The sequence below is a fragment of the Triturus cristatus genome, chromosome 4_2, assembly GCF_964204655.1.
Source record: "Triturus cristatus chromosome 4_2, aTriCri1.1, whole genome shotgun sequence".
NCBI classification, from domain to species: domain Eukaryota; kingdom Metazoa; phylum Chordata; class Amphibia; order Caudata; family Salamandridae; genus Triturus; species Triturus cristatus.
The window spans coordinates 797,611,689-797,625,740 of record NC_140586.1 but is presented as its reverse complement, the minus strand read 5'-3'; the positions used below and the strand labels follow the sequence as shown (position 1 = coordinate 797,625,740).

Sequence of the window (14,052 nt, the reverse complement as noted above, 5' to 3'; positions counted from 1 at the left end):
GAGGGCTGGCAGTCATTTATCATGACTCTCTCAGACCCACTTTTGCTAAAGCCTCCAATCAGACTTGTGAAGCTCTGTTAATTAATATTCAAACCTCGGATCATGACACACTTAACACTATTCTTTTATATCAATCCCCTGGGCCCAGGGGTGCGTTTTTAGACTCCATAGGATCACTTCTGGAGGAAGGATTGCGCAACAAGTATTTTACAGTCATGGGCGATTTCAATTTTTATCTGGAAGATCTGAACGACTCTGATAATATAAAACTGCAGCAAATATTTAGTGGGGGCGACCTTTAGCAGTTAGTGCTAGACTCCACTCATTCCACAGGCCACACGCTGGATGGAATCTTTTCTAATAATCCCAATCTTGTCTATACTAACACTAAACCACTAACTTGGACTGATCATGTGGCAGTTTTATTTGAACTTAAACAAGTCCTACATAACATCCATAAACCTCCGGTCAGGGCAACTATAACTACAAGGGGCTGGAAAAACATTGACAATCTTGCTCTAGGAAATCTTCTACAAGGCTCAATGCCCGCACCAATGACTAATGTAGAAGAAGCCACGACCATCTTGCTAACTATAAAAAACTGCTTTTTGAAATTAAAAAGACCTACTTTGGGGAACAAATTAGAGGTGCTGGCTCCTCATTCAAAGCGCTGTCAAACTATTTCTCTGCTAACTACTTCTCCTAGCCCCAAGACTGGAAGCAACTTAGAACTATGCGAGTCTCTGGCTGCTTTCTTCTTACAAAAGGTTGAAAATATTTTTTCCTCCTTCACATTTACGCCCGCAGCTACTAATGAGGTAGTGTCAATAGAGCTCTCTGAGCTTAATGGACCCTCCCCCATATTTGATCATTTTACATCTTTGGATCAGCATGGAGTCACTAAACTTCTTTCTGTGATCCGATCAGGCTCCCCGTTGGACCCCTGACCAGTCTCGGTACTGAAACTGGTTCCAGATATTATTTGGGAGGCTCTTACCCCACTGTTTTGCTCTATTTTTAATACTGGTCATTTTCCAGCCTCCTGGAAAACAGCCTCTATTCTTCCTTTGCTCAAAATCCTAACTTGGACCCAAAGGACCCGAGCAATTATAGACCCATCTCTCGTCTCCTCTTCCCGGGTAAGAAGAAAGGGCTATGAACGGTCAACTTAGCTTGTTCCTTCAGACTAATTCTCTATTAGATACCATGCAGTTTGGATTTCGTGCAGAACATAGCACTGAACTGGCATTAATAAAATCCACAGACGAGATCAGAGAGGCTTTAGATCAGGGTGGCGCTGTCATACTTATCATGCTGGATCTCTCGGCTGCATTTAATACGGTACATCACAAAGTTTTGATGGACCGTCTATTAGCGGTCGGTGTCCAAGGCAAGGCTTGGGACCTCCTAAAATCGTTCCTGGCCAACACAACACAAACTGTGGACCTCGGTAGAGACAGCTCTAAGCCCTTCTCTCTCCCCTGTGGAGTCTCACAAGTGTTTTCGCTCAGCCCGACATTATTTAATATATATGTCGCTCCGCTGGCAACCCTGATTAAATCCTTTGGATTCCAGTTAACCTCATATGCCGATGACACGCAAATTGTGTTGTGAATTCAAAAAGGATCAGGGGCTCAGACTGGCTCAAAATGTCATAACTGCATCCAGGCGATTGCAGCCTGGATGGCATCAAACTGCCTCAAACTCAATGCAGAAAAGACCAAGGTTATATTATTCGGGAACACTGCCAACCTTTGGACACCGGACTGGTGGCTGAATACAATGGGTGGGGCTCCTGTTCCGGTGGAAAAGGCAAAAAATTATTGACTCAAAACTTTCTTTTGATGATCATGTTAGCAGGGTTGTCTCACCCTGATTTTTTATGCTTATAATTCTCCGTAAAATCAAATTCCTCCTTCCAGAAGACAGCCTGAAAACTGCAGTCACTGCGCTCATTCTGTCACGGCTGGATTATTGTAACAGTCTCTACATTACCATCCAGAAAAAACATTTGTCCAGACTCCAGATCATGCAGAATGCGGCAGCCAGGATGCTTACTGGTACACCCAGGTTTGTCTCAGTGAGGGCGGGACTCAGAACTCTTCACTGGCTCCCTGTGGTACTACGGATTCAGTTTAAGGCCTTGTGTATAGTCTTTAAAGCCCTTAATGGCATGGGCTCTGATTTTCTGAAACACTCAATACAGTGGTTTGTTCCCGGGAGAGCCCTGAACTCCCTGAAAACTAAACTCGCTATTCTCCCCCGCTATAATAAAACTAGCTGGGGTGGCAGGAGCTTTTGCTACTGCGCCATTAAGGCATGGAACAGCCTTCCTTTCCATCTCAGGAACTCAGCAGAGCTTCTTCCCTTCAGGAAGGGATTGAAAACTTGGCTATTTATCTAAATAGTCTTCTCAGCCAATTGTCATAGTTTCCTCTTTTGGTAGGTAGTGTACAGCGCCAGGACACCTCAGGGTAACAGAGCGCTTTAAAAATGTCAGTAACATAATATAACATAACATAACATGTGTTTCCGCTGTGGCAGTACAGAACATTCAGCCATATTCGACAAGTGTCTGGCAAAGATGGCAAAATATGGAATTTTAGGACAGTTCACAAAGATATGCCGGCAGAAGGATAAAAAGAAGAACTGAGTAGCTTTTCTTACTGAAAATGGTTCTGACTCTTCAGGGAAGGAGTTTGATGATGTATCTGGTGAATCTGGACCTAGGAAAAGTAATAGTAATAAGAATGTCATATTAAATGTGAATAGTGAAGATTGCAACAATCTGTTATGTGCCATTAGATTTGGAGGCATTCCTTCACAGGGTGCAGCTGATTTGGCTTCTCTGTTCACAATTATTGCTCACTCAGTATGGGAAGAAACCTTTGTAAGTGTCATTGGTCCCCATTTAGAATCTACAGATGTGAACCCTGAGAGCTTCACAGGTGAATCAAATCAACATGTTAGGATTTAGATTGCTTGTGTTTGAGTTCAAGGGCAGGAGAGCTACTTGCAAATTGTACGTAGCAGCTGATGGCTCATCAGTTTTAGGTTGGAAAGACCAAAGGGCGTTACATATCGTTCTTGATCCTAATAGCCCAGAGCGGGTGTTGGTTGCTTGTGATGGGGAAGAAACAAAAAATTGGGCTCTTAAGCTTAAGGAGTTTTCTGAAGTATTTAATGGCAACATTGGAAAATTCAAAGGTTTCATTCACAAAACAGAGTGAAAACCTCTACATACCACAAAATTCACAAAGTACATAACACCCATAATTGTCAGGGAAGAGGTGAAGCTGCAGCTCAAGAAATTACATGAGTCTGGCATGTGTACTGAAGTAACCACCAACAGACGTTTTGGCCAAGGCTTAACCACCAAGGCACCCACAAGATGAGCACTTCATTATCAACGATGGAGCAGATTGTCTTAGCCTTACTATAACCGTCTGCAATTGGTGATGTTTACCACTAGAAAGGGGCCCAAAAGAAAGCTTAATTCTTACTGAAATATAGAAGTGATTTCCTTTGACACGGTCAATTACTCCTAAACTTACTCCACAAGTGATAAACTTGGTCTTGAATTTAGCTGTAGAACGTTAAGAGAAAACTATAGGTAGCTGAATTGAAATATTGTTGCTATTTTTCCCAAAGATAAGTAAACACAACATAAAATTCCTTTGGAAACATTGGTGTAGGCGCAAGAAACAGGAATGCTTAAACACCAGTTACATTTTGGAAACGTCAGTAGATTAAAAAAAAGACCTGCTTATTTTGGAAAATATTTATTTTCTATAACCCTGAAAGTAATTTCTAGTTTAGCTTTGATTCTTTCAATCTTCTGTATGAAGCTAATTTTGATATTAGAATACATCAGTAGACACAAGCGGGTCATGCGGCCTAAGGAGCGCATGTGCAACCCAGAAAATCCTTCAGGAATAAAGTTGTTTGAGATTTATAAAGGGGATGGGGGCGTAGCTTAGACGGAGTTGAAGATTGTATCATAATACTGCAGCTCTGTGCCATTGTGTTACTTTTTACTGCCACAGCGGCATCAAGTTCGATCTGTCCTCTGGAATGGAACATATCTTGAGCATTGAGACATCCAATGTCCTGTAGAGGTGAGGAGAGACCCTGGTTTACAGCAAAACTGAGATAAACATCTCCACACCTTCGTGGCCTGATGCAGCCTTCACATCAGTCGGAACCACTCCAGTCTTCTCTCCCAGTCATACCAATGCAACCTTAATCTCCTTGTGACAAGACACAGATGGTAGTGCCTCACTGATTCCAACGTGGTTTTGAGGCTCTTGTGAGTGCACACTGATTCAATTTTTCACTGCTGTCTTTCAATACCTTTTAAGCCAAACACACCTTCTCAGTTTTTCTGATCTATTGCGCCCATTCCAAGATGGAGACTGCAACAGGAGCTCAGATGCGATATTATCCCTCGGTCTCCAGTGTTGTTCTAGATAATATGGGGCTCTTCAAAGACTCTTTGTTTGCCCTACAAAATATATATGATTACAGCACATCCAATCCTTGAAGCTAAACACAACTATTGAACTACTCCTCTTGTATACCCCAAACTAAAATGGCTGCTATATGAGTATGGGAACGCCTCATTTGACCATTGTCACTGCGGCTGGAAGTGCTGTGGACTGCTTACCCCAGGAGGCTTTATTGTGCTGTACTCACGTGCGTTGAGAGTAAGGTACTTTTAGATGCTTGTCTATCCATTCCCATTCTTCTACTTGTGACTTTCGTGGAAAGGCAACTTGGCATTTCCGAGACACTCCCTGTACATTTATTCCAGGAGCTGAAAAAACGTCATTTCACTTGAATGGAGAGGGGAGGAGTATCGAACTATGCTTTGTTGTGCTGTATTGTACTGGTTCTACGAATACCAGGGGGCACCTCTGCTAGGATTGGGATTTCGGGGGGCGCGGGGGGGGGGGGTCGGGGTGCCTGGCAACTCTGGAAGCCTTTCTTGTAATAACTTGCCCCTACTTTTCATTTTACTGTTCTGATTCATGATGATTTACTGATGTTATTGCTATTACCTTTCTCCCCTATAAAAGCATTCCTTAAACATGGACAAGAGAAAACACACTGTTTTTGCGAACAAATCCTTGACCCAGCCCCCAGACAAATCACAACTGTCTTTACTAAAAATATATTACAGAAGCATTGGGGGCCATAGACGGGCAAATATCTTCGGTGGAAGAATCACTGCTGATATGTGGAGAACCTGTAATATATTCCGCAACTTTGACCAATGTCTCCTCCAATGACCCAAAGGACCCCTCAGAGAGTGACGCAATTAATGTCGAAGGAAGGGGCTCAAGAATGGGCAATGGTGTGACTGCGGGCCCTTGGGATAATGGGTGTATTCAATTTATTTCTGAGTCAATTTTTGAATCTGAATCCAACTCACCACCTCCACTAAATCGAGTAAGTAAACCCCCCAATCAATCTGTAACCACTTGCCCAAGAAAGAGACCTGCGCGTAGTAAGAATAGAAATATTCAAAATATAGGTTTACATCAAATAGAAACAGTCCTGGTTGAAACCAATAAGGCTCCCAATAACTCTATAATTAGCAAGCTAGATGCCCTTGGTGAGGCATTTAGGCTATTTGAGCAGAAATTCAACAACATAGTGGTAGCTATACAAACCAACTCCTGTCTGGACCTGTGGAACTCATATGCAAATAGGGCTAACGTCAAACGCAAAACACATTATGTCCCACCTGCATCCTGTAGAGGCCCAGATTAAGCCTTCAGCAAATAAAGCATCTTCTGCTGGCCCTAGTCTCTACCCTCACATTTATGCAAGTTTCAACCCATAAATGTGACCCGTAGAATGTGCGATTGTGTAATAAAGAGTACATTAATGTGACCTCGTGGGCTAGGAGCAGCTGGATCAGGGGTTATTACATCTCTTTCTGCTCCTTTCAGATTTACTCACGTTTTTGCCTCAAGGTTCTTGACCCTCAAGTTGAAGACAGAGAGACTCCTCTTGCTCCCCAGTCCGAGGTTTTAGTGCACTCCCGCGTGTTGATGTGCCACAGCCAAAATGACTGCTGAAGGTCTCACAGAAACACTTGTGCAGCATCTGGGATTAGAGGACCAGTCCAGTCCTCTACAGGGGCGTAGCTTGGTCATTAAGATTTAAGGGGTGTGAGCTTCAGATTTCCCAACAATCATGCTGTCATATAATGTTAAAATACATTATACGACAAGAAGGCTACATGAGAGAGGCTGAAGAAGCAGTGGAAAAGGAGAGGAATGCAGTTTGAAAGAAGTAGTAAGTGACAGAAGCATAATATTTTGTAAAATAGCCAACAGTTTGAGGACTTTCATAGCAGAGATGAGATAGAGAGAGTGTGTTTGTGTGTTTTTTGCCAGTGTGTGCATGCAAAAATCTCAGGTGAAATCCAACAGTCACTTCACTATACCTGACTGAAAGCACCTGTACCCAACTAGTCATCAAAAAATACATTTATTAGGGGGGTGTAACACCCCAAACACCTCCATCCCCCGAATCTAGGCCCCTGGTCCTCTGGCCGATCTGGTACTGCTACACAGACCACGTTCATAGGTATGTCATTGGTTGGTCCCGCTTGGTCATCGTGAGAGCATCCAAGTCCCATGATCCTCTTTTTGCCTGTTGGAACAGGACATTGGCTTGGACGCCACTATTAAAAAGACCAGTATTGGTGAGAATCTTTACCCAATCAGATGCTCAATGTTTTCTTAGTCTGGGATGTATCTCCAATGTGACCCCCCAGATTGAGTTGGTGCCATCCTTAAAACATGGGCTGGGAAACCATTTCCACTAATTCTTTTTTATGGAAAAGGGAGGCAGAAATCAGATGTTTGTGATAATGTGTGTTTTGGATTCAGGTCTAACCACAGAATTGTATATTTTGATGTTATTGGTGAATGTGAATACTGCGTTGTGGAGATTTCATCTTATGGGCCATGGAGGACTGCTTGGCTTGGGGTGCACTCAAAGTCATCACACCAGCTGTGGGAGCATTGTGGGATGCTGACAAGTGTGGTGACTGTGTACAGGAATTTTAAGGTGTCATCATTGAAGGGTATCATGGATGTCTAGATCAGGTGACAGTTCTCGAGCGTATTTGGAGGCTGTGTGATGTTGAATAGGTTGTATCACAGCTTGCATCAGGAGAGCTTAGAATGGGCTAACAGACATGTTACTGGAAGTAACTGAATAGGCATTAGACGCTGATATAAAGTAATATAAATACATTAGGTAATCATGGGTGGCATGGGGTAATAAGGGCCATGTGTGGCTATTCTAGCCGCCTACTGGTCACTTGTGGCATTTTCCAACGCTGGCCACCCTCAATAGTTTTATGGAATGGAGAATCCTTGCTTTTTCAGCTTGTGCAAATGCAACATGTTTATTAGTCATGAACATTTTTCTTCCTTTTTTTGCTTACAACATGAAGGGGCTCGTGGTCATGTAAAGATGCAGGAATGCTTCATTAATTACCTCTGTTCAAAAGTGCTTATACACATTAGCTCTTGATTTGGATTTTGTTTGTTATTAAATGAAACATGGTTTGGAACAAGCTTCTGATTTATATGTTGTTTCTTTTTATGTCCTTTAGGGTTATGATAGTGCTTCTGGACTTTTACAATTTCACGATGTTCTGGACCAAGAGGACTGTGTGCTCATCCAGGTTTTGAAGAAGCAGGGAGGCATTCCCTTTGTGAAGACCAATATCCCACAGGCGTTGTTTAAGTAATTATGTGCTTTTATGTCAAATGGCTTTTTTTTTAATCACGAAGAAATACGTGTTGCAGGCCCAACTGTTGATGCTTTGCATTCCTTTGGTGAACTTGGATGCAGAAAGAACATCCATGGGAAAGGGAATGCCTCTGTACACCTGCAGGTTTTTCGTTCTTCTTGAAAGATGCCAGACTTGAACCCTTAGGTTGGTCATAGCGAGTTCTGTAGTTGAGCCCCAAGATCACGGATAAATCTCTCGCCATGACTCTTGACAGTCAAGCTGAACTGGGTCATCAAATAAGCCTTGCTGGATCTCAGGTTATGGTTCAGTACATGAAAGAAGTAGAGCTTGCAGTTATCTTGTTTTAGTCATTGTTTTTATAAACCACTGGAGCAAAGTAGGGGTGACTTCAAAGTATTTTCAAATTGTAGTTATTCAGAAGAAGGGGAGCGAAAAGATAAACAGCAGCAAGAATTTAAAATCATATATTGAACTTCGAATCTAAATGTCATAACAGGGGCAGACCAAAGGCCTTTACGAAGAAATGCTTCTTTAGTGAGTTCATGCACTTTAAAAGCTTGTCTTCTGAACATAAGAATAAAATAAGCAAGTTCCAAAATTAGGAGCCCCGGCACTTAAATTATCAGCCACCAATATTGTGTTTCTTGTAGGGTGAACGTCAACGTGTTTTGTGTAGCCATCCTTAGGCATGTGGTCAGTTCATAGGGCGGAAGCACCTATGGAGATTAGTCTGGTGATGGACCATTGAGAGCCTTGTGGGCAAAGCATAAGCCATGGTAGTCAGTCCGTTGTTTTACTGGGAGCAAGTGAAGCATCATCAGAGAGGCTAGTGATATGATGGGTGCATTCCAGTCTGAAGACAAGTTGGGTGACAGCATTGTTTTGGACTCTATTTATAGTATAGCAGAGAGACTAGTGTATATAAGATTACAGTAACACTTTCCAAGGAGGGCAGAACTGTGTCATGGGCCGAGGATGCTAACGGTCTTAGTAACTGCTCCTGCCTGTGGCCCAGAGTGCCCAACCATGTTTAGGTATTCAGGACTTGACATATCACAGTTTCAAACTGTAGAATCAAGGGGGAACTGAAAAACAAGGATAGGGAAGTTAGTGAGCACATGTGCTGCTGGTAGGCAAAGAAGACTGCAAGGAAGACAACAACATCAATCATGGAAAACATAAACTAACTGCCAAAAGGGTCAAATGGAGTGGCACTCACCACCTAAAGTAATGCAGGTATCGTTTAATACCACGTCACTTTCGATGCAAGTCTATGAGTAATATCAATAGGGTTCACAGTAGAAATGAAAAACATCCTCATAGTGAAAACAAACAAAACAATAAAAGTGCCCAACGAAGACTAGGCTAGTTAGAAAGTACGGAATTAGCCTGGTCACAAACTATAATCAAGGAAACTTAACCAAAACATACACTAGTCAGGCAGCGCGCCAATATAATCCGCACTGAATGAGGCTGTACTTAAGGTAACCCAAAATACATGGCTGCTATATTGGTTTAGGTAACTAAACCTTATGAATTATTGTATTGTCCATCAATGCATGATGGGTACCACAGGAAAACACTGTGAGCCAATCGACAGCACCATCTTACTGAAGTTAAAGGTATCCTGGGTCTCCATTGTGCCTCAGGCAATAGGCACCTGAAGCCCATAGTCTCCTACTACCCTGATCGTCTCCAGACCATACCAAGCCCATCAGATGACGTTTTATGGTGGAATTGCATGGTAAGAGCACCATATCTGAAATTACTTTTAGCTGTTCACTAACCTGTGAGCCTGTGTGTGGGAATATCCAGAACTCCAGACATGCTGCTGAGCCTATCACCCGGGGGAAGACATGTCAGGATGTGTAGGTTGTCTAAAAGATTTTTAGATACGTAATTCAGCTGGCGGATCATTGAGCGATTGATGTTATTATTAATGTGCAGGTTACAGATACTTTGAACTGGATGTGGATCATCCAGTCCAAGAAGGAGAATCTTGATCTTGGAGGAGTTAAGACAAAGGGTATTTTAATGTATACATGTAAATTTATGTGTCATCTGCACACGTTAAATTCAGAAAGGGGTGCCCACGACCTATGGGGGACTCTCCATCAAGTACGGCCCTCTCTGGCAAACCTGCTGGTTTATTTTAAGGACTCTCACCCACTGTGTTTTCACCGTAGTGGCATGCTTCGTCATCGAGTCCTTGCCACCTATATTCTAAACATATCTTGGGGGGGGGGGGGCTCAACCTTTGGAAATCCAAAGGAGCTCTTATAGTCTCGCCTACTTTTTAGGAAAAGGGTATCTGCATATTAAAATTGTCTCAGGTTGCCCTTGTAATTGTTTTGTTATCCATATGCCAAGGACCCAACAAGTGCAGAAGAGTCTTTTATTCAACATGATATTCGACTGAAGTAAAATCTAACACTAGGACGCAGAGGGGTGTTTATCTGGGTAGTGCACATGCACATTTCTGAATCCTACTCCAAAGTAGAAAAAAGATTAGTAAAGGACTCAAAGAAAACCACAACCAAATATCACTCTAACAGTCTGCAACAGCCTGGCCTTATAGCTCTATTAAAGTGTCTGTACTGCTGGTAGGGCACGTAGCTGGATTTAGGGAAGTAGGTTTGATCTAGTCTAGGTAGACTTGTCAAGAGTCATATTTAATGAAGGGCTTGGGGTGCCACAAGTCCTTTAAGTGTCCTCTGTGTCAGTGGAAGGATGGAGGGAGGTTTCTCTGTGGGAGAGCAAGGTTCCTGTACTCTCTGAGGACCCATAGGAAAGATTTTTTTTCTTGGTTGGATTATCTTATCTAATGCCTCAGACTCCATGGATCCATGGGTTCTCTTAAAAAGAGATACATTTCTTGTAACTGCTTCTTCATCTCTGATATTACCCACAGGTAAGGTTCGTAAGGGGCTTTGAATTTACTCCTAAATACCTCCACTACTTTGATATCAGATAACCAAACATTTTGCTTCCTAGTCTTTGTAAAGTGCCTTCATCATTAGGTTGTTTCAGAGGTCAGAAATACTAACCTAATTTCGAAACATAGAGTACATTTTGATTTATAAAATGATACCAGAATGACAAAAATAATTAACTTACCAGAAACATCTAAAGATGACAGAGTCTTGTCCTGTACACGACTTGTTAGCTAACATATATCACAGGTGCTTATTGATATGTTTAAGCTCATTCCTGGTCTCATTATCTTAAAATGGTATGGTGCTTTATATCTTCAAACTCAGAACATGTATATGATCCAATTTTTGCTCTTGATGATGTTTAGTTTTCTTCTAATTTTTCTGTATTTCAATTATACTGTTATTTGATATTGATTGCGACTATTTTAAAGTGCCAATAAAGAAAGGCCCCCCAAACAAATCAAGTCACCACAAATGAAGATAGTGACTTTTAAAGTTGTAAGGGGCATATTTACAAGCTGACGATAAAAAATGTTATCGCCTAATTAGCAAGGCCATGCTAACACGTGAAACCTTGCTTTAGCGTGGGGATTCCTAACGCCCAGCTTTGCATCTCTAATGAAATGCAAAGTGGGCGTTCCTGACCTGACATGACAGGAGAAATGTCGCTAAGCGACATTTCTCCTATCATCAAGCCTCACGCTATAAAGCATAGTGTCAGGAAAAGTAGTGATACCCCCTGTTATCGCTACTTTCCTTATACCTGCTTCAGGACTGACTTAGCCATGATATCCTATGGAAGGTGGATATCATGGCTAAGTTTGTGAGTCCCTATCAGCAAGCTAACGCCACACTACATGAGATTATCGCTGGGTTTCCAGCGATAATCTCACGTTAGGCAGTTAGCGTGATGATTTTTATTGCTGAGGAGATAAGCGTTGCTAATAGCACGCTATCTCAGCGATAAAAATCCACGTTACCCGGCGATAATTATCCTCACGCTAAGAGCGCTGAGCTATAATTGTCGCCGGTTGTTGCTGATATGCCCCTAGGTTAGGCTGGGTTGCAAATTCTTACTTTTTTTTTTACAAGGCCCTTGAATGCTCGCGCATTGTTTCTTGGAATTAACTGTACTGTATCATGTTTAATAAGGCTTTTCAAGGTTTCAATGTGGCTTTTATGTATGTTTTTATCTGTTATGATTATGATATATATATAATCGAATAAAGATTAATTGAAATTGAATTGAGCATAGAGTACATAGAGTGGGCTTTGAGACAGCCCCTTCCTTACTCGTGATTTGATGGCTTTCTTGCATCTCACACTTCCCCTGCTCCTGATTCAATGGCTTTACTCCCTGTTTCTGTGTTTCCCCAAGGTGCATTTCGATCTTACTGTATTTGATTGAATGGCAAGTATCCCCCCACTACTGAAATCAGGCCATGCATTGATTGATAGTGAGTTACCATTTTTTCTGCCCCTCTTGCTCTCACTGCCCCCCACCCCTACTTCTTGGGATACAAGTGTGTAATGAGACACAAGTGAAGTTTAGAAATTGACTGCAGACACAGTTTTATGTACTTGTAATTGTTCCATACATGCTAACATTTTCAAACTAGAAAGATGCAAATATTGAAAAAAACTGTGAACTTTATTGACTCCTTTGGCCTACATTGAAATAAAGGCAATTCTAGGTGGGACACCGCTAAAATAGAGCCTTTTTTTGCTTAAAAATCGAAAGTTTGCCGTCTGAATCGGGTGTGTTTGCACGTATGATGTTCGGCAAATGAGCGTCTCGATAATCACCATATCCACTTAGCAGTTTTGTCTTTTGAAATCTATATTAAGGAGGGGGAAAAGGAAGCGTCTGGGATTCCACCAGAGCTCTATTACGGCTCGCCAGCTGCCATGGGCCAGGGGCCGGGCCGGGCCAGAGCCAACCTTTCTTGGCTTGCCCACCTTTGGTATTGGAGGTGTATAAATCAGGGACTTCTGAACCTCTTCGATAAAACAGGGACACATCAACATGTGCTAATCGATGACACAAGAATTAAGGTGTAGTGTTATCACTGTGTTTCACTGCATTGTTCTCCATGTGAAAGAAAATTATTTCACTATTGAGGCAGATCTAAACCACTCCTTCTAAAAATAATTTCATTTTGTTTCAACCCTTCAGTTATGACTGCAGCAACCCAGTGAATGGGCAGACTGTGAACCCTCTAAACCACAAAAAGGCCCCTGGAGGGTCCTCAGGAGGCGAAGGGGCTATCATCGCCGGTGGTGGCTCCATCATTGGAATAGGGTCGGATATGGGTGGAAGCGTCCGATTTCCAGCGAGCTTTTGTGGATTATGTGCCTTGAACCCAACTGTATGTAGACTAAGGTAAGTTCTGAAAACTGCATTTGGATGGTCCATACCGCTTGCGGTATTGCAAACAAGCTTTAACACATGAAACAGCGTTCTACTTTTGTCTGTGCATTCTTATTGTGTTCAGGCCCTGGATCAACCAATGTCCATTTGATAGAATTAGCATTTCGATTGGAACTTTTTATATATGCATATGTAAATTGGGGCGGAAAATATTTATAGTTTATCTTCACTCTTGCAAATATCACTCATTAATAGTTTAATCATTCATAGTAATTTATCATTCTATAATTATACACCTGTTGAACTTTCTAATTACTTTGGCTGTTTTGATACAGAGAACGAAAGTCCATTAGTTGGCTACTGTAGCAGAGCACCAAGTGAACATGCATATAAATATAAGTAATGGAGTTGTGATCTAAATAAAACCGATTATGTGTGCACAGGTACAAGTAGAAATTGGCTTCATGTGTCTGCATGGGAAAAGAAAAGTACTTCAAGTTAAAATTAGCGCCAAACAGCTGTAAGCACCAACTGAGGTCATCTAGTTGCGCTTGACTGGTACCTGGGGGCTAGTTACGGCTGGCCGCGATGGAGCATTGGTCAGATGCAAAAATCAGGTTCGACCCAATTAGAAGTTTTAACATAGTCTCTGAAATTCATGTCAAAATTCCTCAATGGTGCACAACAGCAGGCTGTGGTAGAAGAGGGCGCTGAGTCATCAGATAGTCACTGGATGAGGTCACTGTAAAAAAATGTACTTTTGTCGAGAAAGCTCAGAGAAGTTTGAATTTTGAACCCAGTGAAGGTCCCTTACTAGCTGGATGCTTTTTGCGCCTTTGCCTGGGGAAGAGTTCAACCTTCAGACTTAGTCACTTTTTGGAGCTCAGATTCTTCCAGTGGGGCAAGGCTGCAGGTTGTAGTCAAAGAGGGTTCTACAAGGCCAGATCTCCTCTCAGCAAATT

General features: G+C 42.1%; 1 protein-coding gene across 3 annotated transcripts in view; it reads left to right on the top strand.

Moving 5' to 3' along the window:
* Positions 1 to 14,052, top strand: part of LOC146835070 (vitamin D3 hydroxylase-associated protein-like) — a 562,514-nt gene that overhangs the window by 208,117 nt on the left and 340,345 nt on the right. For all 3 annotated transcript variants that reach the window (XM_085602734.1, XM_085602733.1, XM_085602732.1), the window contains exons 4-5: positions 7,640 to 7,773; positions 12,896 to 13,102. In XM_085602734.1, coding sequence (XP_085458860.1) covers positions 7,640 to 7,773; positions 12,896 to 13,102 — 341 coding nt within the window. The remainder of the gene's footprint in view (positions 1 to 7,639; positions 7,774 to 12,895; positions 13,103 to 14,052) is intronic.